Here is a 16242-nt window from a genome sequence, read left to right as displayed (position 1 = left end):
GTCAGTTCACCCCATTAACATTGACTACACGGTGACTAATTGGACAAGGTCCATGAACCTTTTAGAGACATATATAAAAACACACTGACTTCATGTGAGAAAGGAAGGAGGACTTCATCGAGCCAAATTTGTTTGGAGAATCATATAGTTTCCACCACTATAAACACAACCTTACTGGAATCATATTACACACACAAGAAATGAGGTATTTTCCTCTCTCTCATCTCTCTGAAAATTCAGATAGAAGGTTGTTCTCGATTCCCGATTTTTGAGTATTCACTTTGCATTTATTAGTTCTTCCGTATCTATTGGAACGAATGATAATTTACATTAAATACTGGGGGGGTTATGCTGACACTTATAAGATATTGAGCATGCAAATCATTTATAGGACGAAGAATCTATAATCTACATGTTTGTTTTACGTGTATTTTCTGTTTTCAGTTCTTCCGTTAGCAAGGCATTCTCTTTCTATGTTTTCTTAAAATCAAATGTGATCTATCTTATTTTTAGATGAAACTTGACAAAAAATAATAATAATAATAATAATAATAATAATAATAATAATAATAATAATAATAATAACTAGATGTATAATTTGTGATGAGGTTTGAACTTTAATTCTCCATAATAAATTGTTAGATTGTTGGTATTGGTTATAACAATTCGTTATTTAATCACCAATATTAATTCTTGAGTTGAGTTTCGATAATTAGTTCACGATATTAATTACCGGTTTGTTTAATTATTTTATTTGAAATTCAATAAGGGGAAATAGAGTTTTTTCTTTGTGTTCAATCATGATATTATTTGTATTTGTTTTCTTCAATATTTTGATAAACATATGCAGGTTTTTTTTTTTGGAATTTTATCTAACTATATGTATCTATCCTAATAAACAAAACCTAAAAGTATCACATGTTATTTTTCTATCTTGTCTTTTTATCTTTTTGATACGTGATATTTTTTTTTTATTATTTTTCTCATTTTTTGATTTTTTTGGTAACAAACAAAATTTCAATTCAAATTTTGAGAATAAAATACCATATATATAAATAACATTTACCAAATATAAATTATATCAATCTTTTAAAAATCTAATTAAATCTCTCGGATGTTAATGTTTTCAAAGAAATCAAAGATATATTCTCCTAATTACCTTCTTTATTATTATTTTTTGTTTATATAATAATTTTAAATTTATTTACCGTGGTTTACACGAATTATAACCTATTATATTAATATATAGGAGAAAATTTACCTAGACTAAATGTATTTTCTATCAATTTTTATTTCAAAAAATATATTTTAAAATCAACATGTAAGAGCTTAAAGTATATAGTCTATAATGAAACAAAAAATAGTTACTTATGAGTTAGTTTATCTATTACAAAATCATTATAAACTTATAATATACGTCCTTTCAATGTTAGGAGATTCGCCGAAAGTATATTCCATTTACGTGTAGTTTGCCATTAAAAATTAATAAACAAAGAAAATATATTCATCAATTTTGACTCGTCAACCAATAGCATATATAATTTGACACCTATTAAATCAAATACTGTCTGGTTATTTTTAATAAAGCATTGATGGTTGAAAAAAAAAGTAAAAAAAAGAAAATAATAATAATAAAATGATGCCATGGTTGATGTATATAAGGATGTCATTCATGAACTCAACATGCATTCCTAGATATAGAAAGTTCCAATTTTGTGTGAGCCATGAGTTCTGCAAAAGGTCTCAACACTCTTACACAGATCAAAACCACCATCAACGATGGTCCAAGATTGAAGGAAGAAGATCAACCTTTGAGCCCTATGTCAAGATTGTTCCATGAACCTGGTTCCAATGTCTACATCATAACCATGATGGGGTGCAAGACCAAGATCAACCCTGCTGTCGTCAAACAAAATCTTGTTCATTCTCTCCTTCGACATCCTAGGTTCTCAAGCCTGCAGGTATAAATAACCTTGAAACCACACCATCAAAAGTTGAAACTGTTGTCGCTCATGGTTCACACATCCATGATGTGATATATAATTTGTCACTCACATGGGCTATGAACTAATGAACTATATTTAAGTTGCTTATAATATAGTTTTAAGTTGACTTGGAGGTTTGTGCATCAATAGGTTATTTTTGGCTTGAGACATTCGAATAATATGAGAGTAATGGCCCCGTAGTTAAGGCGTAATGAATTGAAGTTGTGCATCTAGTGTGAACATTGGTTCTGTGTTTGTGTAGGATTCTATTTTACTACAATTAATATAAGTAAACTAGAGTTTGTAATATCTTGTCACATTCATGTTTCCAATTGATTTACAAGTTATGGAGTCCATCTAGTTTTGGGTGGGTATGGGTTTGAGGTGCGACACCGGATAATGCACTAATTTACTAAAACTCACTACTCTAAATCATTCAAACTCATTCACTGCCAGCGCCCAAAATTAACTTGACGCTAAAACTTAAAGTTCCGTCAATAAGTTTATGACACTACACATCTGATTTTTTTTTTTTTTTCTTTTTTCTGCTAACCAGTAGATATACTTTTTGTAAGTTATTTTATCCCCGTTTTGTGCCCCGCCTTGTTGCTTGCTAGGTGTTGGTTTATTTTAATGTATTGCCCATTTCAAAAAAAGAAAAAGAAAAATAGAATAAATAAAAAATAGACATAATTTATTGAAGCGGGGCATTACATCGAATAGGACAAAGGAACACGAATTGGAATTGTTATTTAGTCCTAATATGGTGGTGTATTTTTTATCGTATGGTGTCATCGTTTGACACCCCAACCATATAGAAATAGAACAAAAATCTTTTTAGAAAATACAATACATTTTCATTGCTTGGTTTATCTTTTTTATAAAGAAATTTTTTCTAACTTATTAAGTTCTTTAAATCCCACACAATGTGTGTGTGTATATATATATATATATATATATATATATATATATATATATATATATATATATATATATATATATATATATATATATAGAGAGAGAGAGAGAGAGAGAGAGAGAGAGAGCTAGGTTATAAGACCGGAAGGTGTGGGAGTGATGTTTCCATTACTTTTGTGGGCCCCACTATTCTTTTCCTTACTTTTTTTTCCCTCACCTAAAACCCAAGGAATGAGTGAGAAGCTTCCCTCACTATTTTTTTATATTTTTTTAAAAATATATTTCATACATATATTATACTCATTTTGTAGGGAATTAAAAACCATGAATTTTAATATATTTTTTTGATAGATATATAATTTTATAAATATTAAAAAGGATAAAAGAAAAAAAAAAAACTGTCCAATAACATGAAGAGAGAGAGTGCGACACTCCCTCCCCCCCTCTTTCCCGTGGGAGGTTTCCCTCATCCAATGAGTGGTGTTCAAGAGTGAGGGAAGCTTCCCTCACCCCCTTTCTCGCTCTCACTCCGTAAAACCTAATATGGATGAATATCTAACGTACAAAAGTGTGTGTATAGTGTTGTTTTATGAAAATGATTAAGAGAATAAGTAGTATGGTAATTTGAATATGTTAAACCTCACACAACTATCGTCATTATCATGTATTCTCACTAATTGTTATTCATTTTTGTTCTTACACATTATTTTTCACTCATTTTCAGTCTTACAGAATACGATTATCAATAAACATTTTGACAACATCCACACAAAATAAGAAGCATAAAAAAATCTATAACTCTTATAGATGGTTTAATTGGTGAGAATATATGATAACGATAATAGTTAATTGAGGTTGAACATATTCAGATTACCAAACAATATATTTTCTTAGTCATACTCATAAAATATTATTGTCCATATGTCTACGTAATAGATATCAATCGACATTTGAACATATATATATATATATATATATATATATATATATATATATATATATATATATATATATATATATATATATATCTTAGGTTATTTTGTTTTTAATAATTATTGTTTGCCAGAATGCATAGATCTGGACTACCGGATGAATAGAATCAACAGTCATGATCTGAGGGTATATGATATTACAATATGGTAGCATGTATCATATAATCACACAAATTTCAATAAAAAGGTATTTTGGTCAATTAACCTATTTTAAAAAAAGGAAATTTTCGGGTTTTAAGAGATCATTAATTCCATTATTTTTAAAAAAAAAACTTATTTTTTAAATTAATTCTAATTAAATTTTAATATTATTTTTAATAATAAACGATTTTATTTTGTTAGAATGAAAAAAAGTCAACAATAAACTAGTAATATATTTACGGTTTTATTCTTGCAGAATATAGTTTCATTCAAGATATTTTTATATTAAATATGCTTAAAAAATTATATAACATATTATCAAGAATAACATTCTAAAAGAATACGGATTTTATTCATTAAGGATCACTATTTAGATTCGTCCGTAAAAATAAGACTATAAAAAAATTATTACATTCATTTTAAAAAAAATTATGACTAATAATGGTTTAAGGATTGCATTTATTCTTAAAGATTAAAACTAAAAATATTTAAAAAAAGAAGAAAAAAATCAAAATCTAACAAAAATACTAATTCATTCCGAAAGAATATTAGTGTTAAGAAACAATTTATACATTCTAGGATAATACATTTTGCAAGAATGTACTCTAGTTCTTCATGTTTTTTTTCTCCTTTTCTACATCAATAGCAGTATCTTCAAAACCTAAATCCACAAAAAAAAAAAAAAAATCAACTTTCAAATATTAAAAAACTCAGAGCATTCTAAAAGAATAAAAACTATAAATTATGATAGAATGTAGTAGACATTAAATAATTATAATTTATTCTAATAACGTGTCTTACTAGTTATTCTGCTACATATTCTGATAGAATCTTTCGACTAAGCATATCAAACTTGATTTTTTTATACAAAAACACAATTATGAAATCCACCAAAAAAATTCTTTGCCTCTTGATAATATTCCTAATATCATATCTTGAACAATTTCTTTAATTATCAAATGCAAAATACCGGAATTAGTATGATCTCGTGATTAACTACAAACCATTTAGAAATCAAAAGAAAATAATTAATAATTATTATAATAATTTTAATGCAACAATGAGTAGAAAAGAAAAACATTAATGGTATACCTATTTGTTCAATAAACAAAGAACCACTATTTATGATTTTGTTACAAAACTCTAATCTTAACCAACCAAGCCTTACCTATTAAAGAGATACTAAATTATGGATGATGCCGGCAATTGAACGACCAAGCCTTGAAAACATCTAAATGTAATAAAATATTGCTAACCTCTTTACATAATAGCTCATACAAGATCCATGAACCGATCATCGAGCCAAATCCAAATAGCAATGAGATGCAGATAATGAATTGAAAGGAACATGTACTTCATTGTGGTGGAGTAAGAAAAAGAACCGCAAGGAATTAGTGAGGGAGACAATAAAGATATGGAGGAACAAAATTGAAGACAACAACTGCAGGGTTTTTTTCTACGGGTTTTGATTTTGACATCTCATATTTAAAGGGATATTAAAGATATTAATTATCTATTATAATTAAAAATGCAAAGATTACTATAACACCCTTAAATGATTTATTTAACAATTTATGATTTTCTCAATTCTCATTGGTGCATACATACACACAATAATTGTTAGAAATATTTGAATATAGCTCTCTCTCTAAATATATATATATATATATATATATATATATATATATATATATATATATATATATATATATATATATATATATATATATATTACTTTTGGGGCTTTTTTATATCTAAAAAATAAATGTATCAAAATATGTTATTTTTATGTTTACAAATAAATGCCTATATCAATATACAATTACAATGTGGTGGGTTTATATTTAATTTTAGGGCTTCACGTTAAAAAACAAAACAATTTACCATACTTTATATATATTTTTTTATGTTCTACATATAAAACAAAGAAATCATATATATATATATATATATATATATATATATATATATATATATATATATATATATATATATATATATATATATATATATATATATATATATATATATATATATATATATATATATATATATATATATATATATATCATTGATGAATGATGTTGATTTTTTTTCGATTTATTTTACAAAAAGTAAAAAATAATATATCAATTTTTATTAAATTTAAGCAATGTCTAGCTAAGTAAATAATTTGAAGAAAATATATATATATATATATATATATATATATATATATATATATATATATATATATATTACATTTTTCTTGTTATTTAATGCCAAGAATAAAGAAATAAGTAAGAAAACGAATTTCTTTTCTAACAAAATAACTCTCTAGTTTGAAGAAAAATGACAAAAAAAGAGAAATCAAGCTATTAACAAATATTTAAGACAATCCCATATGGGTCACAAAAATACTATTATCGGTTGAGATGGCATAACAAAGCAACGTTATAACTTTGGGAATCATCCCCCCACACACACACACGATTACGGTAAGCCATGTTGTAAGCCCAACGATAGTGCAAAGCGATTTCTGACCCATCAATGTCATTTTCTGCCTCTCCTTTTCTTCACCACAAGGAGGTTGAGCAAATAGAACACTCCCTCCACAAAAGTGGTGGAGATTAACAAAGTTCTTTTGAGGGGTTATAGCCACAAAATGCTCCATTTCTCTCTCTCTCTCTCTCTCTCTCTCTCTCTCTCTCTCTCTCTCTCTCTCTCTCTCTCTCTCTCTCTCTCTCTCTCTCTCTCTCTCTCTCTCTCTCTCTCTCTCTCTCTCTCTCTCTCTCTCTCTCTCTCTTTATACTTTTTATTATCTTTTGTCTCCAATTTATTCTTTACCTTTATTTTTTACGTACAAGCGATCTAGAATTCAATTAAAAAGATGTTTACTTTTTTGCTACGTTTTTAATTTAGTGGAGTAGTTAATAAGTTATTTACGTGGTTTTACTATGTTTGAAAATAACAAATATTGAAAAACAAATTGATTTTTATTTTATTTATATTAAAGAAGTGTTTCTTATCAATAGTTTCCGGTTGCATTTATTTTTTTGGTATACCAAATAGTGGAATCACATCTACTTTCCATTTAAATTCTTTTTCCCCGTATTTCCATTCTTCGTGTAATTATGAAAAATTGTTGTGGGGGTTATTTTTCTTACTTGAACATGTCAAAGTGTATGTGTGCCCGTATGTGTGGGGGTTATTTTTCTTACTTGTTTTCGCTGTGCAATCCTTTTTCGTTTAACTTATAAGAATATCAATGTGTCACAAATAAAAACAATTCATTGCAATCTTTATTCAAACCTGATCATAAAATGTGATAACTAATTCTATTGTTTTGTGGGAAGCTATTTTCATTTCTAAACTCTTGCCTTCTTATCGATTTTCAGGTCGTCAACAAAGAAACCGGAAGCTTCATATGGGTTCCAACAAACGTGAACATTGACAACCATGTTATAGTCCCGAAAATAGAACCGAATATTGCATTCCCAGACAAATTTGTCGATGACTACATCTCAAACCTTAGCAGATCTCCAATCGAGAGTTCAAAGCCTTTATGGGATCTGCACCTTCTTGACATCAAGACAACCAATGATGAAGGGACCGGTGTTTTTCGCTTCCATCACTCCTTAGGCGATGGTTTGTCTTTGATGACACTTTTTCTTGCTTGTACACGAAAATCATCGGATCCTGATGCTTTGCCAACGCTTCCCGTCTACAAAGAATCTAGTTACATCAAATTTTCTACTGTCGGGTCGGTGCTAGAAATGTTTTGGAACTCCTTTGTTTCCGTTGTCATGTTTGTGTTCACCGTGTTTTTCCTTAAAGACACCGAAACACCACTGAAAGGCCCTCTAGGCGTAGAGAATAGACCTAGACGTTTTGTTCGCAAGAGCGTGAACTTATCTGACATTAAGGTGGTAAAGAAGGTCATGGATGTGGTACGTTAATTCGTTTTTTATTAGAGTTTATTTCATCGCTCTATATATATATATATATATATATATATATATATATATATATATATATATATATATATATATATATATATATATATATATATATATATATATATATATATATATATATATATATATATATATATATATATATATATATATATATATATATATAGCGATGAGTTATATAGAAAAAAAAACCCTAAAAAACCTTAAATATCATAAAAATGTATAAAGAAAATACATAGAGATCTACATTTTTACTTTATATTCTTAAAAACCGTAGGTTTTTTTTTTTATATATTCACTGAAAAAATCGATTTTTTGTATTTTTTTATTATTTTTATTATTTTTTTATTTTTTGGTTTTTTTTTCAAAAAAAATTTCAGCTAAATTATATAAAAATTTGTGAATATATATATATATATATATATATATATATATATATATATATATATATATATATTACATAGAGACCATAATTATTTTATGATAAATTAGGATACAATCCTAGCCATTTATTTTAGAAATAAAAATATATTTGCAAAATGCAAAATCAAATGAAAATTTTGAAATATTTTGTTTTTTTTTTAAGTATTATGTTTTGTTGGAAAAAGAGTCTCCTATGACAATCTTATAATGAAAAGACCAAATATACATTTGGTTGTGGAATACTGTTTAATTTTCCATGAAAAAGTTTTTTTAGAAAATAAAGTTGAGTTTTCATTCTTAATTTTCAATGAAAATTTAAGAAAATATGTTTTGTTGGAAACGATGGAGTTTTCATTTTGCATCTTAGAAATTTAGAAAACTTTGAAAATTATAAAAATCAGATTTCTAATTACATACAATTTGGAAAACAGAAATTTTTTGATTTTTTTGGAAAATTTTTGAAAACTGAATCAACTAAAAACCTTTTCAAAAGTTTCATTTTCACATGATAATTTTCATAGAAAACTAAAAAAATCAAGTCTAAGGATTTTAACAAAAAAATCACATGGATGTTGAAAATTAAATGGTGACCAAGCTTTTTTTTTATTCTTTAAAAAACAAAACTATAAACTTAATCCTTGTAGTAATCAAAAAAACTTTAGATATGATCAAAAAAGTTTTCAACTTAGAGTATCTCCAATGAGAGATTTTTTTAGAGATTATTAATATTGAGTTATAACTTATTTTTACTTAATAGCATTGGAATAGATAGTTTTTTTGTGTATTTATATTGATCACTCAATATATATTAAGTGGTCAATATACTATAACACTTTAACCACTTAACCTCCTTTACTTTTATCATATTTTGTTTTTACCCCTTTAATTAAAATTAAATTTTAAATATTTTCCATTTATTTAACTATTTAATTATTTATATCATAGTTTTCCTTTATAAAATGTTTATATACTAATTTCTAATGATAACCTTAATTAAAATATTTCATATTAAAATATAATATGTTTAAAAAACAAAAAAAAATGATAAGGTTTATAGAACATTTTAGATAGATGAGGATTAATAAGTTAAATTCATTAAAAAAAAAAAAAAACTATAAAATGCTCAACCATTGGAGATGTTACTTATTTGGAGGTCACCATTTTTTTAATAATAGGGTGTCAAAAGAAATAAGTGATAGCAAAGGTTTACCATTGGAGATGTTCTTACATGGATGGTCCAAAATTAAAAAAATTCTTGTATTTTTAGTCCAAAAAACCTAAAAAGATGAGTATGCCCTTTTATTTTCTTTTGTATCATAATAATTATTTTAATACCATTTTAACTTAAAAATAAAAAAGAAAAGAATTATCCTCTCTCTCTCTCTCTCCCTCTCTCTCTCTCTCTCTCACTCTCAAATCAAGATTTGTTCAACTCATCTTCATTACTCAAATAACTAAGTGGGTCTTGCATATTCTTCCTGGAAAAGTTATTTATTGTCTCTGGAAATGTTGTTGGAAATAAGATCTAGATGATTTTGAAGCTGAGGTACTCTATATCCCCACATTCTTCCCTAAATTACATCAATCGAAGTACCAATCATACAGTGTTCTTCAAGATTCATGTTTCTTTATGATTCCTTTAAAAATAGTGACGAATATACTTTTTTATACAAAGTGTTGTTAACATAATCAAAATATGTGTAAAGATTTCCAAAAACCAGTTTCAGGCTACAAGTTAAAGGAGACCACTAGAACTGGTATAGTTGTAGAGAATGAAGAGAATGGTGTAGAAGAAACTGATGTTGCCACTCACACCCCCATCTAAACCACCACGAGACAGAACCCACAACCACCTCTCTTGCCCCTGCCCGCTAACCTCGCCATCGCCTGTTTAATCTATGTCTTTGGTACTATCTACTCGCCAGAAACTTCTTCAACTCTCCTCGTAAAAACGTCGAAATCAGCGAAGAATGGGTTTACGTTATGGAAAAGACAAATATCAGAGCCTTACTCACACCTAAATCAAAGTTTTCAGGATAAATTATGGATTTTAGGGTTTTTAGGAGGAATGGTTGGCGAAGATGAAGATACTGATTTTTTATACTCTTTGTGTGTGTGTATGTGTGACAGAGAGAGAGAGAGAGAGAGAGAGAACATGGGATGGGGTGGGTAGGGGAATAATTATTTTATTTTTATTTTTTAATTGATAAATTATTAAAAGAAGTATAAAAAATATAAAAAGAGAAATAAAAAGGGCAAAACAGTCTTTTCAAGTTCGCCAGGGACCAAAACTAAAGGAAACTCTTGATTTTGGACCATCAATGCATGTTGGAAACTTTTTGGACCCTATCCGAATTTTTTGAATACTATAAGGACCAAATTTGTAGTTTTGTCTTTTTAAAATGACCACCAAGTCCAAAATAGGCCCATTTTTTATTATGAAGCAACATTTTAGCAGATAGTTTGAATTTTTCTCTCGTTTGCATCAAGACATTGGAACCAAAAATGTTCTTTTTAGGTTCTTCAAAATGTTTTCTTCGGCATATTTTAAAACCACAAATCTTTCTTGCAATATCATTTGAGTCGTGGATAGGTGTATTAGCGCATTTGAGTCATGGATTAAACGAAAATAAGAATTTCGAAACTCTAAGAACAACTCTGAAATATATATTTTTGCCTGAATTGTCTATTTATATTAATTTTTCTCTAAAATATCTATTTTTTATCCGAGATGTCTTCTCTGAAATATATTTTATAAAATATGTTTGATATTACAAAATATTTATATGAAACAAATAAAATGAATTCTAAATACAATGTTTCTAACTGATGGTCATTTTAGTAAATAATGAAAAACTTGGTGATTATCTTTAACCGTAAGGAAACTATGTGATCATTTTTCCCCAAAATAATAATTTTAAATAACATAAATGATATTGAGATTGATCATCTATGTAACGGATGCCACATATGTTGCAGACATTGAATGATGTAGTGCTTGGAGTTACTCAAGCAGGTTTATCACGCTATCTAAATCGTAGATACAGTAAGTTTATTTGCATCTATATCTGTATCTTTCAAATTTTGCATCTATATCTCTACCTTTCGTGCTATATCTGAATCGTAGATACAATAACTTTATTGGAGTCACTACGCAAGTCCTAAAGACGAGCTAGTTTTATTCTGTGGTTATAATAAATCCAAGTACCATTTTCAGGTGAAAACACGACTCTTAGTGGGTCAGATCATCCTAAGAAAAACGACTTCATTCCAAAAAACATTCGCCTTCGTGCCACGTTCTTTTTTAACCTAAGACCAACCACTCGGATCGATGTGAGTTCATCTAATTTCCATCTTAATCAATAAACATATTCAAACTCATGGCCTTAAGTGTGTGAGCAAATCAAATATCATTCTAGTTAACTTTTTTCTACATATCATCGGTGAGTGTGTAGACTTTTGTCGAAACAATGAAAACGGGGAAGATTGGTAGATGGGGAAACCAGATCGGTTATGTGCTCCTCCCATTTGCGATCGGCCTAAAAACAGATCCCTTGGATTACGTAAAAGAAGCTAAGGCAGTCATTGATCGAAAGAAAGCCTCTTTAGAGCCTTTATACACTTATTTTGTTGTTTATTTGGTCCTCAAGTTATTTGGAATTAAGGTACATGCATAACCTCATAATGAGAAAGTTAAACACTTATTAGGTTTTGTTTTGTGACTATATATATGGAATGTTACTTTTACTACATTAAAACCGAAAAATTACTATTTTAATTATGATGGTGAACAATGACGTATCCACATTACCCCTCGGGGATTGTAGAGCCACTTAGTTCTGATCTTTAACCCAAATTTATTGTAAAAATAATAAATGATGGTGAACAATGGTGAATCTACACTACCTTAAAAAGTGTACGGATCTACTTAAATCTGATTTTTAACTCAGATTTTCTATAAAAATAAAAATATATTTAAAAATTAAAGGGTTTATGTAAAACTTTTGTACTAGATAAATTCTCAAAAATTAGGTTAGAAAAAATTTAATTACATTACATGACCAAGTTAGATTTTTTATTATTATTATTATTATTTTTACTTGATATTAATGTGAATCTGGGGTTGATGCAGGCGGTAGGGAAACTAAACCACAAGGTTTTCTTTAATACAACCTTATGGTTCACTAATGTGCCCGGGCCACAAGAAGAAGTCACGTTTTATGGGCATGAAATCACTTACATCGCTCCGAGTTGTTATGGACAACCTAATGTAAGTATTCATATACAAATATATGTACATATGTTCAAGTTATTTTACTAAAACAACTTTTCAGTTATTAGATCATCAATGTATTGAATGTGTTGTAACTGAACATTCGTACATGAATACGTCTGTTCATTTATGAACATTACAAAATATAGATGATCTAGCGGCTTAGGTGATGGGTTTGTGGTTTGCTCAAAGAGTGTGGTTCTCTTTATAGTTGTGTATGTATGTAGCATGTCTAGATGGGTATCTTAGTATATTGTCCTTGATAACATAGCGAAATGATTATTACCAGTATACACCTTTTCGAATGGACATATTTTCAAAAGATTTCTATTAGGTAGCATATATTCATATTCAATATTTGGAAACTTATTTTATTGGATCAGATTACCTAAATATAATTTGACTTTCTCTAACTAGTCCTTTATTTTGTAACCAAAATTATGTGCATTATGTCTTTTATAAAGGAAAAAAAATAGAGGATCATATGTATCTAAGTATCTACTATCTCAAAGAGAAATTAAATATACTCTTACTTTTTGTTCCTATCAATCCTCTTATCTAATTAAATAATCACATATATATTATTAGTATGCTAAAATATCATTCAATTTCATTAAATGAACATTAAATGTTACATATGTTACAATTTAATTGGATATAAAGATTTGTAAGAACAAAAAGTAAGAAGATATTTAATTTTTTTTTCTTCTTGTTTAAAAAATATCATTACACATAAACAACAAAAATAAGTTTACTATAAAATATATACATAAAAAGGAAACTATATACAAAACAAAAATGACTAAATGTGAAAGATAAATAAATTTTTGTACCAAATATTCATTATCCATTTTTAATTTTTCGTTTTATTTTTATCCAAGAAATCTATTAATTTGTAAAATACTCATTTTAAAAAAAATTTATTTCAAAATTCTATTTTTAAATCTATTTTTTATCTTGATAAAAAAATACTTGACCCTTAAAGCACGACTTACCAACCACCGTAAAAATATAAATTATTTTGATGGTCATTTAAAGATTATTTTTATTTACAGCTTCAGTTATTTTCATTCTTTCACAAAATACGCCAAGTGGATTGCATATATATATTTGAGTTATGCATAAAGTTCTAAATGATAAAAAAAATACTTATTAATTAATTATCAAAATAATTTCTATTGTTTTATATATATATATATATATATATATATATATATATATATATATATATATATATATATATATATATATATATATATATATATATATGGTTAGGTTCATTTGAGACCACCTATATTTTGTAAGACCGTGAGACGTATTTTTTTATTTATTTTTTATATTTTTTTATTTATTTTTTATTTTTTTATTTTTTTATTTTTTTAGTTAATTTATGTTCCGAAAATAATATTTAAAAAAAGAATTTTTTGATTTTTCCATTTATTTTGCATTTTAAAATTATTTTTAGAATATGTATAGTGTAATATTCTATTTAGAATATTTCATGTATTTTTCAAAAAAAAAAAAAGAATTTTTTTTTATTTTTTTTAGTTAATTCAAGTTCCGAAAATAATATTTAAAAAAAGAATTTTTAGATTTTTCCATTTATTTTGCATTTTAAAATTATTTTTTAGAATATGTTAGTGTAATATTCTATTTAGAATATTTCACGTATTTTTCAAAATAAAAACGGAATTTTTTTTTTATTTTTTTATATATATATTTTTATTTTTTTTAGTTAATTCAAGTTCCGAAAATAATATTTAAAATTTTTTTTTTTAGATTTTTCCATTTATTTTGCATTTTAAAATTATTTTTTAGAATATGTCAGTGTAATATTCTATTTAGAATATTTCACGTATTTTTCAAAATAAAAACGGAATTTTTTTTTTATTTTTTTATATATATATTTTTATTTTTTTTAGTTAATTCAAGTTTCGAAAATAATATTTAAAAAAAGAATTTTTGGATTTTTTCCATTTATTTTGCATTTTAAAATTATTTTTACATTTGGTCTTACGGTCTCACAAAATTAGAATGATCTCAAATGAACGTAAACCTATATATATATATATATATATATATATATATATATATATATATATATATATATATATATATATATGGTTGTAAAAGTGTTTGATTTTTATCCTACTTGAGGTGTTCGTATGTGAAATTTTGGAAAAGATTCAAGTTTCAAATTAAGATAATGTTTGAATGATCATCTATATAATTTTTATTTATTATAACTATGGTGATTGATAAGTCGTATTTTAATGTTTATTATAACTATGGTGATTGATAAGTCGTATTTTAATGTTTACTTATTTTTTATCAAGATAAGAAAAAGATCTAAAAATAGATTTACTAAGTGAAAAAAATTAATTTTTTTTTACCAATTCTAGTTTTTCATTTAAATTAAAATGATCGATTAAAAAGGAAAATTAATTATGAGATAATAAAATAATACTTTTATTCATATTTAGTTATTTCTTTGTACATAACCTACCAACAAACTTATTTTTTGTGTTTAAAAATATCATCATGACATGCAATAATTAGTTGTAATTATATTTTTTTGAGAAAAAAGTTCTCTGATAAATGGTCTACACAAAAGGAAGTGCGTTAATGTAAAAAAAAATATGAAGTTCATCACTCTCACTGGTCATTAAAATATGCAATTTTTTTTTTCTTTATGAAATGATATGGTCATTAAAATATGCATTTTTTTTCTTTAGGAAATGATATTTGAGACATACGAAATAATCAAATATTTATATTAAGAGTATATTAATTGTAACATAAAAAAATTATATATACCATTATCAACTAAATATATTTTAAAGTAAACTTTTAGTAACTTCCATAAGAGAAATAACAAAAGTATCATTGCAGGCATTGATGATTCATATACTAAGTTATATGGATAAATTGACATTTATCATATCAGCAGATGAAGAAACCATACCAGACCCTGAAAGACTATGTGACGACCTTGAGGAATCCCTTTACCTCATCAAGACTTCCGCTTTGGCATCAGAGAATGCCAAGAACAAGTAGAGAAAAAAAAAAAAGAGAATGATGATGTATATGTCATCGTATTTTATCAAAACAAAAGAATGTCGTTTTAATATTATGTTTGTTATATTAAAGTATTTTTGGTAGAGTGCTTGTAGGAACTTAGATTTTTAAGCTTTTGTGTTTAAAATGTTATTATGTGTTAAAGGTCATTTTGGTCCGTGTGTGAATATTAGACTTGTAGAACGTCAATTGATGCCTCTCATGTATTCATTTGACGTTTGGAAGTAATGGAATATGTTATGTTGATTTGACAATAGATTAGAATTGATAAATAAAAGTTTGGGGTTAAATTGTAATCAAAATGGAATGTAAAATTTGTTTCTAGATCCACCACGATATGGTGAGAGGCTTTTCGCGGCGTGGTGGGTGAGGTGGTGATTTGGGCATTTTTCCATGGTAATTCGTAGGTAACGTAATTTACTCCATGGCGCAGCATACGGGTGTTGTGGCCTGGTGGCCAAAGTAGGTTGTTATCA

At 26.6% G+C, this 16242-nt stretch overlaps 1 protein-coding gene across 2 annotated transcripts; it reads left to right on the top strand.

Annotated features, from left to right (window-relative positions):
* The first annotated feature begins 1691 nt into the window (after positions 1-1691).
* On the top strand, positions 1692-16020 carry LOC144998940 (wax ester synthase/diacylglycerol acyltransferase 11-like). 2 transcript variants are annotated; one of them, XM_078958672.1, is made up of 7 exons: positions 1692-1961; positions 7414-7965; positions 11395-11461; positions 11633-11748; positions 11871-12080; positions 12548-12685; positions 15639-16020. In XM_078958672.1, the coding sequence occupies exons 1-7, from the start codon at positions 1725-1727 to the stop codon at positions 15765-15767; spliced, it is 1449 nt and encodes a 482-aa protein (XP_078814798.1). In that variant the 5' UTR covers positions 1692-1724; the 3' UTR covers positions 15768-16020. The 2 variants fall into 2 exon arrangements, with proteins under 2 accessions (XP_078814798.1, XP_078814797.1); XM_078958671.1 differs by having other exon boundaries at positions 15581-16020.
* Positions 16021-16242: the final 222 nt, after the last annotated feature.

This window comes from Lactuca saligna, chromosome 5 (assembly GCF_052625555.1).
Source record: "Lactuca saligna cultivar CGN05327 chromosome 5, ASM5262555v1, whole genome shotgun sequence".
Lineage (NCBI taxonomy): Eukaryota > Viridiplantae > Streptophyta > Magnoliopsida > Asterales > Asteraceae > Lactuca > Lactuca saligna.
This window is presented reverse-complemented; position numbering and strand designations above follow the sequence as displayed.

Bases quoted from the DNA above. Each gene is read 5' to 3' on its own strand.
- LOC144998940 (XM_078958671.1), top strand. From the start codon at position 1,725: ATGAGTTCTGCAAAAGGTCTCAACACTCTTACACAGATCAAAACCACC. The intron at 11,462-11,632 runs GTAAGTTTATTT...TACCATTTTCAG, and splicing joins CTATCTAAATCGTAGATACA to GTGAAAACACGACTCTTAGT. The intron at 12,081-12,547 runs GTACATGCATAA...GGGTTGATGCAG, and splicing joins TCAAGTTATTTGGAATTAAG to GCGGTAGGGAAACTAAACCA.